Source organism: Anabas testudineus, chromosome 17, assembly GCF_900324465.2.
Source record: "Anabas testudineus chromosome 17, fAnaTes1.2, whole genome shotgun sequence".
Lineage (NCBI taxonomy): Eukaryota > Metazoa > Chordata > Actinopteri > Anabantiformes > Anabantidae > Anabas > Anabas testudineus.
The window spans coordinates 960,442-974,424 of record NC_046626.1 but is presented as its reverse complement, the minus strand read 5'-3'; the positions used below and the strand labels follow the sequence as shown (position 1 = coordinate 974,424).

General features: G+C 42.7%; 3 protein-coding genes across 3 annotated transcripts; 1 reads left to right on the top strand and 2 right to left on the bottom strand.

Annotated features, from left to right (window-relative positions):
* Nucleotides 1-159: 159 nt before the first annotated feature.
* On the top strand, nucleotides 160-9,240 carry LOC113172450 (major facilitator superfamily domain-containing protein 12-like). The gene is made up of 11 exons (XM_026375421.1): nucleotides 160-614; nucleotides 718-837; nucleotides 1,417-1,627; nucleotides 1,715-1,844; nucleotides 3,960-4,178; nucleotides 4,352-4,444; nucleotides 4,545-4,637; nucleotides 4,793-4,963; nucleotides 5,057-5,151; nucleotides 5,979-6,109; nucleotides 6,208-9,240. The coding sequence occupies exons 1-11, from the start codon at nucleotides 467-469 to the stop codon at nucleotides 6,246-6,248; spliced, it is 1,452 nt and encodes a 483-aa protein (XP_026231206.1). The 5' UTR covers nucleotides 160-466; the 3' UTR covers nucleotides 6,249-9,240.
* A 498-nt stretch (nucleotides 9,241-9,738) lies between these two features.
* LOC113171851 (GATOR complex protein DEPDC5-like) lies at nucleotides 9,739-11,828 on the bottom strand. Its single transcript, XM_026374595.1, has 5 exons — nucleotides 11,781-11,828; nucleotides 10,558-10,729; nucleotides 10,416-10,476; nucleotides 9,976-10,058; nucleotides 9,739-9,887 (listed from the first exon to the last, which is right to left on the bottom strand). The coding sequence occupies exons 1-5, from the start codon at nucleotides 11,811-11,813 to the stop codon at nucleotides 9,739-9,741; spliced, it is 498 nt and encodes a 165-aa protein (XP_026230380.1). The 5' UTR covers nucleotides 11,814-11,828.
* A 51-nt stretch (nucleotides 11,829-11,879) lies between these two features.
* LOC113171850 (GATOR complex protein DEPDC5-like) lies at nucleotides 11,880-13,977 on the bottom strand. The gene is made up of 2 exons (XM_026374594.1): nucleotides 13,503-13,977; nucleotides 11,880-11,950 (listed from the first exon to the last, which is right to left on the bottom strand). The coding sequence occupies exons 1-2, from the start codon at nucleotides 13,753-13,755 to the stop codon at nucleotides 11,880-11,882; spliced, it is 324 nt and encodes a 107-aa protein (XP_026230379.1). The 5' UTR covers nucleotides 13,756-13,977.
* Nucleotides 13,978-13,983: the final 6 nt, after the last annotated feature.

Here is a 13,983-nt window from a genome sequence, read left to right as displayed (position 1 = left end):
AGTTTGAGTTTGCTCTTGTCACATACACGATCTTTGGCAGTCAGCCTGCCCTCACGTGAGGAGCTTGCACCGCGAGACTCCCGCTATTGGCTGACAGGAGCTCGAAGGCTTCTTATTGGTTCTTTCTTCGGACTTTCACTCGTACGTCATCATTGCCGGTCTGCGTTGTTGACATCTGTTTGTAGTCCAGATAGAGGTCCACTTCACCGTGTCGTCTGCCGACGTCCAGCGATAATTGTTCTTAATGCCGTAGTTTTCGGCTTCGTCCTCTGGTTACCGAAGGGAAACGGTGTCCCAGCTCCTCCGGGAGCGGCGTGTTCACGTGAAAGGGGAACCGAAAAGACCAGTGTCGTCATCCAGCTCCTCCCAAAGTGAATGAAGCTCGTCGAGCTGAAGCTTTTATTGACGGCCAGTCAGTCCGGCTGATGAAGGCGCCGTGTCCCCCTGAAGCCTCCACCGAGCCGTGATGTCGGACACGGAGAGCTCTCTGCCGCTGCCCAGGAGGCTCAGCTACGCGGTGGGCCACTTTCTGAACGACCTGTGCGCGTCCATGTGGTTCACGTACCTGCTGGTCTTCTACCACTCGGTGCTCGGGTTCCGCAACACAAACGCAGGTGAGTGTTTACACTGGAGCTGCAAATGATGCTGCTCAAAGCAGCGCTTGAACAGGTCTTATTACAGTGTGATACTGAGGTGAGAACCGTGTCTGTGCTGCAGGGATCCTGCTGCTGGTCGGACAGGTCGCTGATGCTGTCTGTACTCCTCTCATCGGATACGAGTCCGACCGAACCCCTGGCTGTGGAAAGTACGGCAAGAGGAAGACATGGCATCTAGTTGGTGAGTCGGGGAGACACAGGGACAGACATGGGACATGCAGAGAGCACACAGCTGCTGTAGAGATCCATACAGTGACAGGATGATGAAGGCACTCATTCATATGACATGTTACATAAGACAGCTTGTAAAAGATGTTCCACACGGTGCTGAGGTTGGTAAAAGGTTTATCAGAAAAAGAGGAAGTCTGTAAACTGGACAGTACGTCAGTGTTTTCTGCACACATGAGGCGTGCCTACAAGGAAAGACAAATAACAGTTGTTTGTGTCAGTCAGATGTTAAATTACAACCAGCTCTCATGCTGCCTTAGTATATTTTATTGATTTAATTCATGTCAGATCATGTTTCCAGCTGTTAGAGGAGACTATAAAAAGTCTAGGGGCAATCCAGATCAATCTATTATTGAATGACTTCACAAGTAAAAGGTTAGACATGCTTTACATGTCATATTGTGTTGGTCTGAATCTTCTTATATCAAAGTGGCTTCTCAGTGGTTAATAAGCAGTTATTAAAGATTCCTGGAACCATTAAACCTCACAGATTGTTTTGTGCTTTCTGTTTGCTTGTGTGTGTGTTATCCAGGTACGCTGAGCGTCATGCTGTCCTTTGCCTTTATCTTCAACCAGTGTCTGCGCTGTGACACATTAACCCCTCAGTCGGCCAGTCTGACTTACTTCGTCCCGTTCATTATCATCTTCCAGTTCGGCTGGGCTGCCACGCAGATTTCCCACCTGTCCCTCATTCCGGAGCTTGTCACCTGTGAGCATGCTAAAGTAGAACTCACTGCATACAGGTATGTCCTGTACACACACACAGCGACCACAGCAGTAAGGTATTCTACTGGTCCAGGATACACAGCTTCTCCTCTGTGTGCTTGCAGGTATGCATTCACAGTGATAGCCAACATCACAGTGTATGCTGTGGCCTACCTGCTGTTCCACATACAGGCCGGCACAGATGACAGCCAGCTTGGTGACACACTGGGACCAGTGGATATGCCCATCTTCAGGGTAAGGAGCAGTTCTAATCACCTGACACTTCGTAATGTTTAACAGCAGTAAAATGAGCTTTTGAAAAATCCCACATGGACTCGAGCGGTGTACAGTCGCACTAATGTTCAACAGAGTCCTGACAGGACTGCTGATAACATTAGATTAGAAACAAACATTTATTTTGTGGAAGGAACACCCCCTCTCTGGAAGCTAATGTGTATACAGTTGTACTCTGTAAGGTCTTAAACACGGTAAAGTGTCTTGAGATGACTTCCACATACAAATAAAATGGAAATGATATGACTTACTGCATCAGACTTAGTTTGACCTACATTTAAATGGAAAAACATGTTGGAGGTGGAAGCATGAAGAGGAAAAGACAAAAGCTGTAAAGAAAACGAGTGAGCATGAAGGTAGTCCTCCTAGAATTGGACATTTATTGTGTAATCAAGACTGAAGCAGTCATGAAACCCAAGAACTGTAGGACTGCAGACGAAGGTAGCGGACTGCTGACCTCGGCAGCAAGTAGTTAACTTTAACTGGAAGTTGTCTTAGTGGACCTTGAACAAAAATTTTTATGGTTAGGCAATAGGGTCCAGTGGTTAGGGTTAGAGAAGGTTGCTGGTCGAGGCGATAAGACCCAGAAACATTCGAGCGATTAGCTTCCTGAAAAAGTCAACTACTTCCCGCTGAGCTCTTCCATCTTTGTCTGCAGGCAGGTCCCTCTGCTCTGCTGTTGGTTCACTGTACAGTACAGTAATGGCCCTCATGTCTGCGGCTCCACATATCTGTTGTGTTAATGGAGATCAGCGTGTGGTGGGGTTTAGATTGGATCAAAGTTGAGTCTGCAACAGGTTACATTCACACAATGTGGGAAAAGTGAAACAAACCCAAAAAGCAAGCAGCACCACTAGCCTACGCTATGGTTCAGACGTTTGAGGTCACTTACAAATGTACAAAGAAAAACCTACATAACATGAGTCTAAATAAGAACGAGAGCAAAAGGAAGAGTTGGAAAGAATCCTTTTTAGTTGAGTCCCTCAGTCTTTCAAAGAAACCCTATTTGCTGCAATACAGCAATATAATCTTCCAGTTGTCAGTTTGTTGAAGTATACTAAAGAGATTTAACTCTGTGCGTCTTTAAGCACCTCCTACAGATGGGAGTGGCTTGATAGACATAATATCCGTACCAAACTGCTCCCACAATATCTCAGTAGGCTTGAGATCCAGTGACGTGCAGACCACAGAGTCAGCTACACAGCTGACTGCTTCTTCACTAAATCATTCTCACAGAGATTGGACCTGTGCTTTGGTTCATTGTCCTGTTGTTGGACAAAATTAGGTCCAGTCAGCAGCTGTCCACAGGATCTGGAATGACGCTGCAACATGGACGATAGCCTTCCTTCTTCAAGATCTCTTTTACTAAACCTCCCACTTTGTCACTGTCAGGTTACCTCCAGCATGCTTGATGCCTGATTCTGAGTCAGCACATCACGAATGTTCCTCTTTGTGATTCCAGCACCTCAAACTTAGATTTGTCATTGTTCGCCCTCGGTGTTTGTCTGTCTGACCGAGTTCTTTGCAACTTGCAGCATTCCAGAGTCACTTCATCACTGTAGATGTTGAGAGGGTTTTTTTAATGACACAGTTTTATGAAGCTGCCAGCTCAGGACCAGTGGTGTGTCTGTCTCTCAAACTAGACACTCTGAAGTACTAGTCCTCTCACTCCGATTTCTATTGTGGTTAGAGCCTGTTTTTGCTGCTTTGTGAGAAGAGCAGTGTTGTGTGAGATCTTCAGTTTCTTGAATGGAACAGCCTCAAAACAAGAATAGACTGAGTTTCAAATCAAATCAAAAATGTTTCGTGCTGCTGCAGATACTTATTTAGATTAGATAAGTCCAGGTTTCTAATGATCAGTTCTTTCGGATGTTTTTAAATCGATTAACTTACATTAGCAAACGCAGCTTGAACCTCTGTCCCTCTATTCAACACTGAGAGCAGCTGTTTCTAGATATCAGTCATTTACAATACTGACAAAATCAACTATGTGTTTCTGCTCATTTTAATGTTGTGTAATAAAAACAAGGAACATAGAACAAACTCTGTCTTGAGCCGTGTTCTGTTTGATCACAGAACCTGGCGCTGATCGTGCTCGCCATCGGTGCTTTCTTCTCCATCTTGTTCCACGTGGGAACCACGGAGAGGAGGCCTGGAGCAGCAAGGGGGGCAGAAGGAGAAGAAGGGAGGTTTGATGACAAAGAGGAGGAGGGGGAGCTGAGGCCCCTGCTTCCACGCCCCTCCTCATCTCTTCTCCAGTGGAAATGTTGGCTGCAGCAGCCGTCTTTCTACCAGGTAGGAGCATTCTACAAGATCTATGTGCTGCTGGCCATATAAAACACACTGTTTGCAATTAGCAGTTCCTTTTGCAACTTCACCCCAACAGTTGCCACATATTGCATTTTTACCAAAGACACAACAGTGTTTCACCATCTCACAGATGTGTGTTTGGCTGTGTGTCTCTGTAGGTGGCCTTACTCTACATGTCCACCAGGTTAATAGTCAATCTGTCTCAGACCTACATCTCCATGTATCTCATTAACACTCTGAAGCTGCCCAAGGTAACGCAGCATTATTCCATATAAGCATATATTTGATATTCCAGATCAAATGTTCCTTTCCTAAGGCTGTGCTGTCTTCTTTTCTTGTTCCCTCCAACAGAACTACATAGCAACCATCCCGTTAGTGATGTACGTCAGTGGCTTCCTGTCCTCCTTTATCATGAAGCCTGTCAGTAAACTGATAGGCAAAAGTGTAAGTGGAACCTCTTACGTCAGCCTGGTTCCAGACCTCTTATGAGCTGTAAAAACACAGGGAGGTAAAAGTTGATGGACTGGTTCTCTGAAGAGGAAGTATCAAACCTAGACTACAGTCATAACCCATGTTTGTTTTTTCTCCGATTGGTCCAGCTCACCTACTTTGTGGGCCTGCTGCTGATCATGGCCTTCTCCTACTGGGTGCTGCTGGACAAGACGATGGATGACCGGGTGTACTGGGCATCGGTGCTTCTGGGGGCGGGGTCAGCCACCATCTTGGTCATATCGCTCTCCATGACTGCAGAGCTCATTGCCGATCAGACGGTAAGATGCATGTGCAAGTGTGAGAGATGGAGGTCGGATACAGGTGTGAGCTCCCAGACGGTGCGCTCTACATCTCCTTTACTCTCTCTGCAGCAAAGTGGAGCGTTTGTTTATGGAGCCATGAGTTTCACTGATAAACTGGCGAATGGAGTGGCTGTGATGGTCATCCAGGCAATGCATCCTTGCCAGTTAGTGTACACACACACACACACACACACACACACACACACACAGAAATGACTCCTTTATTCATTACTTCCTATATAATATACACCCAGTACTGAGTAGTGAACACTCACCGACCATCATCACTGACAAACAAAGAGACACCGTGTGCATTTGTTCATGGCTAAAAGCTGAGCATTGCACTGTTGAACTGTTCTGGAATCACCACTTTTTTATTCCACTGGCAGATTTGCACTAAATGCTAATGCAGCATGCTAACAATGACAGCGCTCATGTTGAGCAGGTCTGGTGTCATTGAATTAGCCTGTTGGCAGGCTAACAGCTGTTAATTAGCACTAATGTCATTAGTTTGCCCAGAGGTGGTGAGTAATCAACTAACTTTACTCAAGTATTGTGCTTTTATATACTGTGTTGTACATCTTACAACTTCACTTTTACTCCACTATGTGTACATGGCAGCTTTAGTTCCTTCTTGGTTTTTGCAGATGCAAACTAACTAAAAATGCTGACATTGTAATTATCATACAAACATCAAATTCAGTGCTGTTGTTCTGGTGAAGTTCTTTTTAATCCAGTTCTTTAGCTTGAGTGTTGAGTTTGTCTACTTCTACCAACACAATATATACTACACAACGGTAGGCTAATACATTACTACACTAAATTGTATACATATGCAGAATGTCAGAAAATGAAGCATCCTGCTGATGATTCAACAGTTTACTTTGTGAGCTGCACATACAGATGTGTGTATGAGGAGTCTTATTTTGAAGGAGCTGTATCTCCCTCACACTGTGGGTGACTCTGTGTTTTGTGGTCACCTCTCTCTCAGCTCTGTGCTGTGTTGTCCAGCCTGCGTGTGGTTCTATCATTACATCATGGTCATAGTGACGGGGGGTGTGGCTGTTGTCGCAGCTTTGGCCCTGTGCTCCATCCTCATCTGGCCAATCAGGATCAGACCACGTGAGTCTTACAGTTACAGTAAGTGTTCAGTGTATGTTCCTTTAACCCATAACCTTTCCTTCCTCTCTTTGTGACGGTCTCATTGCGTCTACATGTAGGTGGTTTGCAAGTCTCTGCTGAAGCAGCCAGAGTCAACTAGCAACCCCGCCCTCGCATTCCATCAAACTGATCCGGGGAAGTACGACAGAAACCCCCAAGCACTCTGGACAAGTCTCATCTGGACAGGAAGAGCTTTCACTTTTGGTTCTATTCAAGATTCAAGGAAATGCACCTACCAGGCAACCGCAGGAAGTGAGAAGGACGGCTGTTTTAGGGTTGTAGCAACTGACAATTGTGGCCATTCACAGTCTGGAGCAGAAAGAGCTTGGACTGGAGATTCATGCTATTGTAGTGATCGACAGTCAGCACAGTCATGGACGGCAGACTATATTGGCTTGACTTTATAGGTAGAATAGTCATAAAGTGTCAGATTAAATTGTGCCCTGGTGCATGTGATTCATCTGGCCAGATAATGCCTGCCCTAACCTCCAGTACCATTTTCCACCATGGAAAAAATCCCTGTTGCTTCTGAAGTCACTGTACTTAAATAGAGATTTACACACACATTCAGATTTCTGAACAGCTACATATATATATATATATATATAATTCCATGGTTGATTTGATTTACGGGTAGACATAAGGAGCTAACTAACTAACTAGCTGAAGCAGGGTCCAGGCTTTAGCTAAACTCTATTTTAGAGCAGAGCAGTACAAAAGGGAACACACTGGACATCCTGCTGGTTCACAGCATCCGATGAGGGACATCACAGGTAAAAATATGAGACAGTCTGTGGTGGGTTGAAGTGAATCAGCTCAGAAACACCAAAGAAGTTTTTTTTAAATAGAGCGTCAACTACATTCACTGTCAGTGGACCTGTCAAACTAAACCCTGGAATCCACTGACTGTGTAAAGGAAAAGGAGAATGAAGAATTTGCTGCAATGCGCACATGGCACTTAAAGAGGAAGAAGTTCCCTAGAATGTTACTGCAGGAGCAAATACAACAAGCTCCATATTTGACAGCTGAGTGAGAGGCCGTCACGTCACTGGCTGCTGAGTCACTCACCATCGTGCTCTCTGAATAAAGAGCTGCTGAAGTAGATTTAAAACCTGTACTGGGATAACTTTGATGTGGATCATTTAGACAAAGACCCTTATTGACATCTTTCATTTGTTATGTCAATTTTTCTCTTTCAATCATTGTACATAGTTTTACCTTTTTATAATCAGACCACATGAAATAAACAAATCTATTTTATGATCAAAAGGCATTTGAATAGCAGAATTAAATTTACTTTTAAAGGGATCAAACTATAATATGTGTATTTACATATGTGAATATTCTGTAAGGGAATCATGCTGTTAAATTAGGAGAGCATTGACAGTTCACTTCCAGTTCAGTACAAAAGGAGACTTTTGTTCAACTGATGTTTTTTTATGTCCTTTCATATGTTGTTGCTCTGATTACCTATTTGATTCTAAGTGTGATGTTGTTGTTTTATAAGAACACTTATTAAATAAGTTTCATGAGGTGCAGCTGGAAAAGTGTCAGTCTTGACTTCACTTTGTAACTTTGCCATTTACTCCAATTATAGAACGGTCACAAGGTCCCATCATGAGGAGAAAAAAGTGACTAAAATTATTTTAAGATCATGGATGAGAACTCTTTTTAGTGTTGAGATGAAAAAAAAAAAAAGGAGCATTTTCATAACAACAAACTCGGTTCTCTATCATTAAGAGACTCTTTCGTACTCTTTAATATAGGGTTTAGAGTGTAACCCTGGCATGCTCAATCATTGGAGACATTCTCTACAGCTCTTAGTGATAAAATATGTAACAGAGGGGAGAAATAGTCTCTTCACTCAGAGAACCAAGGTTACAACATAATCTTGGCATTCTGTTGAGTAAGATTTGAAAGGATCAAAAGCTCCAGAGCAGCTACTAAATGGACCTTGTGAGATTATGTAGTGTTCATGGTTGGTTACAATTGAGATAAGCTTTCAGTCCTTTTATGATCATCGATTGTACAGTAAAGTAATTTAGCCTTAAATCACAGCAACAGTGAATTATCAGACAAGACCCAGAGTCTGAAGAAGTGTCAGTTCAACTGCATCAAATAAAGAGTGTTGGGTGAATATGATATGAAAACCACAAGGAAGTCTGAAACCAGCAGGTGCTTCACCGGCAGACAAATAGCTCATTGTTTGTGTGTTTCCTGTTTGCCTGTCATGAACAAGAAAAGTACAAGTGTACAGGCTGAAATATTTATATTGTGGAAATGAAGAATTAAAGGACCACAGTGCTGAAGTAGAATATCTGTCCTTACATGACATTTATAAGTTACATTTCTAACCAGAAAAGTGAGCCTTGAATACTGTAAAAACATCAGAGGGTCAATCATCGAGGAGTCAGTGGGACCAGCTGGTGACCGGTTAATCTGCTCAAGTATGGAGCCCTGAAACTGTCAAAATGTAGTGAAGGCTTGAAAATAAAAAACACATGAGGCTAAATAAGATTGTTAGTCAAAGGATTAGGATGCAGTAAATTCAGATGCAAAGCTTTATAGTTCTCCTTTAACGTCTGATCACTTTAAAAAAGCTAAATTAACTTTCAATAATACCGACATCATTTCTCAGCTAGCTAGCATCAGCTGTCTGAGAAATGATGACGCACTAACTCATAAAACTACAAAAACTAGTATGTAATAAAAACTATTCATTACACGGTGCTCTTGAAAATTCAGTTGAACAAAATAATCAGTGTCCATGGCAAAAATCTTTCTTCCAATAATCCCATCATGCATGTTACAGCCTGTGAAAACCACAGTTGCACAACTCAAACGCAAAATGATGCTCGAGTCTTTCCTTCATTAGTCTTGAACTTGATTGTGTCATCGAATACATGTTGCAGATGTGTGAAATAAATGGCTTTGTCCTGTAACGTCAAACAAAAAATTCTCAGTAGAATGAATTCGATAACTTGGTTAGCATTAGTTAAAACACAAACGTATGCATAATGAAATAATAAAACAGCCTGGGTGCAGTTTTATGAAGAAATGTTGGTGTTCAGCGTTCACACTCTGTTGCTGAACATCAACGAGGAAAAAGTTCATTTGGAACTGGGAACTAGTAAAAGAATGGGTGTAAGTATTAATGTATTCATTAATAATGGGTCAAATGATTCTATGTCAAAACTATAAAGCTTTATACTTTGTGTAAATTGTAATTAAACACTCCATTTTACATAACGTGTAATATTTTAGGATGTAAACTATTACAGCTTTTTGTCAGTTTTACGACTCCATACAGCAGAATTTATTGGATTATGTGAATAACAATAATAATGAATAGTGAAAATGAAAAAACTGTTCTCATAATCTTTTCACAGTCCTTGTTTCTCTTCTTTCACATTAGTTTTCTTCCAGTTTTTGCTTCTCCTGTCAGGGAGTGCTAGCATTCATTTTCTCCTGGCAGCTGTCCCAGAAGTTGAGCAGTCTGTTTTCCTTGTTGGCGCAAAAGTCAGTGAAGTCTCTGAGCAGGCGATCACCGAGTCGCTCATCCCCCAGCACTCCCGTCCTCCAGGCTTTGGTCAGCATAGTGTTGTAGGCCAGTAGTAACCAACCCGCTCCTCAGCGCCAAACGGCCCCTGGCTGTTGGATGTGGTGGAGTTTCTGCGACGGCGCTGCTGCCCACTGGGGTACTTCCTTTTAGAAAACGGCAGCTGCAGGAACACAGTGCCTGGAGGAAGAGAAGCCATGCAGGATGCTTCACATAGTCTGGTCACCAAAAGGCATTTTTTCTGCTTTTATGTTGTGAGGTGACAAACCTGTTACGTGAATGTACTGGGGCTTGTTCTCAGAGGGGAAATTAAAAGCAGAAGCAGAAAACTTGTCATGCACAAAGCCGAATCTGGAAGACAGAGAACAGCATTTAGACATTTTTACATCATTTAGAGATAACAAATTTGGTAAAAATGCTTTGTCAAACTGTAATCTTTAAATGAGTGCTTTCCTGAGTCCACAGAGAGACATCTGGAGCTTTTAAGGAACAAAATGTCTATAATGCTGTAGTTGCTTAGCTGTCACTTATCTAGCTGCATCAATGAATGATAGCACTGTATAGCTACAATCGTGTTTTGGTTTGTTTTTGTCTTTGTAGTTTTATGACTCAGTTATCTTAGAAACAATGAAAGGGAGGCAGCAAGGAACAGACAAACAGAACTTCATACATTACTTTTAGTTAGGTAAACCACAAAACAGCAACAACCTGTACAGTATGGCCTCCTGAAACAGCTGCATCCTGTCCCAGTACGTCTCTGGTTCGAAACCTGTTTGACACATGGAAACGGATGTTGAGCTACAAAACATAGTGCACACAGTTGAACACAGCGCTCAGACGACTTCTGTACCTTCAAACAGGTTGTCGTTGCCATTCTTCAGCAGACAGTGGATGTTTAAAGGGATGAAGAGCTGGGCTCTCAGGGGGTCTCCGTACAGGTAAGAGGTCAGAGCGAAAGGAACCTCTAGCACAGGAACCAGCAGGAAGCCACAGGAGGCGGCTTTCCTGTGCCAACCTTGAACCTGGCATATAACAACTAATTAGCACATGCTCAGAACTAATAGTGATTTTTATGTTATAAAATACACTATATGATACACATAATACACTATACTTACATATACAGTGTCTGACCAATAAAAGAAGTCCTCACTTAGATTCCACTAAGTAAACAGATATAAACAGCAGCAACACAATGAGGCCTGAATATACTGCATAACCAGGTTTTCTATCAATTACTGTCAATTATAAACTTATTGGAGTTTGGAATGCATGCTCTAACAAAAGTGAAAGTTGATTCAAGAAATCTGAGAATGTGTGGCTTGTTTTAGGCCAGACAGTGTGTGTAATGTACGTATGGTGACATTAAAAATCTGCAATCTGCGAGGTATAGAAATACTGAGTTTTCACATTTTAGACAGTAGACACATTCAATTTTCTAATACTAATAAGTCTTTTTTTCCACTTAGAACAATCACTTCTATCCAAAGTCTCAGTGCTTAAAATAATATTTTGTATGATTAAGTTGGTCATTTTTAGCATTATTAATTAAGGCAGTGTGACCATGCTGTGTCGTGCTGCCGTCAGTAGGCCTGACCCACCCCGCCGCGTGTCTGTGGATGATCTCACAGTGTGTTTACCATCATTAGTTACTTTATGTGATATCCTGATTCTTTGAGATTCACTTCTAGGATTTGATGATACTTAGAACTTAGTTTCTATTTCCTCAATATTTTCTTTGTCACTGGCTGTAACAAAACCCAAAACAGTTCTTCTTATTATCATTTCCTTGTTTAAAAAAAGCTGTGTTACTGGCATACTGAGAATATTTGGTGTGTTTGAAAAGATTCCTTTACTCAGTACGTATTAACAGCTAGGGCAACAGTACAACACATGACCCAAGTGCTGTTTGTATTCCACATCAGTCCTTTGTGTTTCCAACATATAAATATTCAAAATCAAAGTAATTGTGTGGACTGGTTGGACCTGACAGGGATCTGATCTATTTTGCATTTGCTTCTCTTCACATGTGAAGAATGAGGTGTGACCTGGTGGACTAGAGCTTCCAGTTACCATCTCAAAGAGCACCGCGGCAGTGACGGCCATCCAGTGCAGCTTGATCTCAAAGCAGCGTTGAGAGAGAAGTTTCCGTGGTAATAACAGCTACACCATTCAGTTTCTGTCGCTGCGGTTGTTAACATCCACATCCAGGGTGACCGTCTTCTGCTCAGGGACTGTAGCAGCTGGGAAGTTTGGGAGCAGGGGCATAGACAGAGAGACGGAGAGCAAAGAAGCAAAAGGAGACATGGATGGCATGATGGACAGGCAGGTGTTAGAAAGAGTTGTGGATGGACTTGTTGAAAGAATTGTTTTTTATAGACTTGTTAAAGTTAATAAAGTCAATCAGCACCAGTAACTATCAATATGTTAAGGAAAACGGCCAAAAGCATACTCAGAAAATGGAAATGGTTACATAAAAGGTTTGTTTTTAGTTGTGCTTTATATACATTTAGCCTTTATCATTTGAGCTTGGATTTGCTGTTAAAGCCAAGTTTTTCTCAACTTAATTTTACAACTGTAAAATGAACCTCTGGGGATCTGGCAAACCAGTTTACACAGTCCGACAGCACACAGGAAATTAGCAAAGTAAACCTGCTTTAAAAGTGGAAGCTGAGGTGACAACGCTTATAGCAGTGATGTGAAGCCAGATTCAAGCCAAAGCAGAAACTCTGTAGTAGCGCCTTGTGTTGGAAAAGCCAGAAGCAGAGTGACAGATGAGGACGGTGCACACCACAGCACTACTGTTCACAGCCACTAACACCACAGAATGCACACCAACTACCATTGGTCATACATTAGCTACGAGCTAACTACACAACATGCACTGATTGGACAGCAGATGTGAAAAAAATTTGATTGCATCATTGGATCATCTTCTTCAGTGTGTGGCAACACAAGCACGTGGGGATGAATTAATAAAACTGCATCTACATACACCCTGCATGCTTTACACACTTGGAAACACACCACCACCAGCTCTTCACTGCATATCTAAGTCCCTGTCACGAGAGCCGAGTCCAGAATCAGTGTCACACAGAATTCAAGATGGTGACAGTAACAGACAGTGTTGTGAACGTTACATGAATCTGTTATGGTGATGGTAAGAATGGCACAGTAGGAGTGAGATGAAAACTACAGTTGGGATGGTGTTATGCATGTGCGGCTCATTATTTTCAATTTAGTGTTTTAAATGTTGCACACCACATATCACTGTGCAAACATGTGTCATCTAAGAACATATCTTCACTAATCTGACAACAGAGCTGCAACCTTCACAAAAAAGGTTTTTGGGCCACCTCATGACACAGCTCCAAACAAAGAAATAGAATTACATATCTTCTACATACTGTATAATCCTGACTTGAGTATAATTTTATCTGTCTCTGTGTTTCCTCCTGAACTCTATGAATTGCTGGGCCAATGCCTATGTGTCACTAAACTGACTTTCTGATAACTTGGAACAAACTGAAAACAAAGAGCCAGTGGAGGTGGATCAGTGTTGTATGAAAGCATGGGGGCTCACTAGAGGGTGCTCAGTATCCTCCCAGGTTTTATGAGGACTGGATATCATCAGGAGAACCAATTGGAATATCTGAGCCCTAAAACAAATGCACCCTCTGTGCTCTCTGTGACATGTAAATACTGGACCCAGACACTCTCCTGAAGTAGACTCAGATGTGAGGCCATGACTCCTCTGTGGTGTGGGCTGAGCTAGGAGGTTCGGGCTGGGTGTACCTAGCAGTGCGGCGGCCTGGCTGCGTCCTCCAAAGCTGCGGCTGAACGAGCTGTGCCTACTTGCGTAGGAGGCCGGCCGGCTGGGCAGCCAGGGCAGGAGGAAAGCTGGGAGGTCACAGTGTCGCCGCTCCTCCATCACAAAAGCCACCTCAAACCATTTCCTCTGGAACAGGGCAAAGTCTTCGAGGGCTGCTGCAGACCAGCCTCCAGCTGCTGTGGTGGGAAGCTGGGAGGTCAGACCTGAAGAGGACATAGAAAGTGACAGGGGGCAGTTCTAGGATTTCATCCTTAGGGTGGTTTAGCCCTCACTACTGTATAACATCACTACTGATGTTAATCTCTGTTAGCGTGTTGATGGAGAGTTCCATTATGCATTAGCATTGAGCTAATAGGCTTTTTTGACTAGCACGGAAACGTGTCATAACGTTGTAGAAATTTAAATGTGCAGTCAATTTTGATATGGTTGATTTATATATCTTTT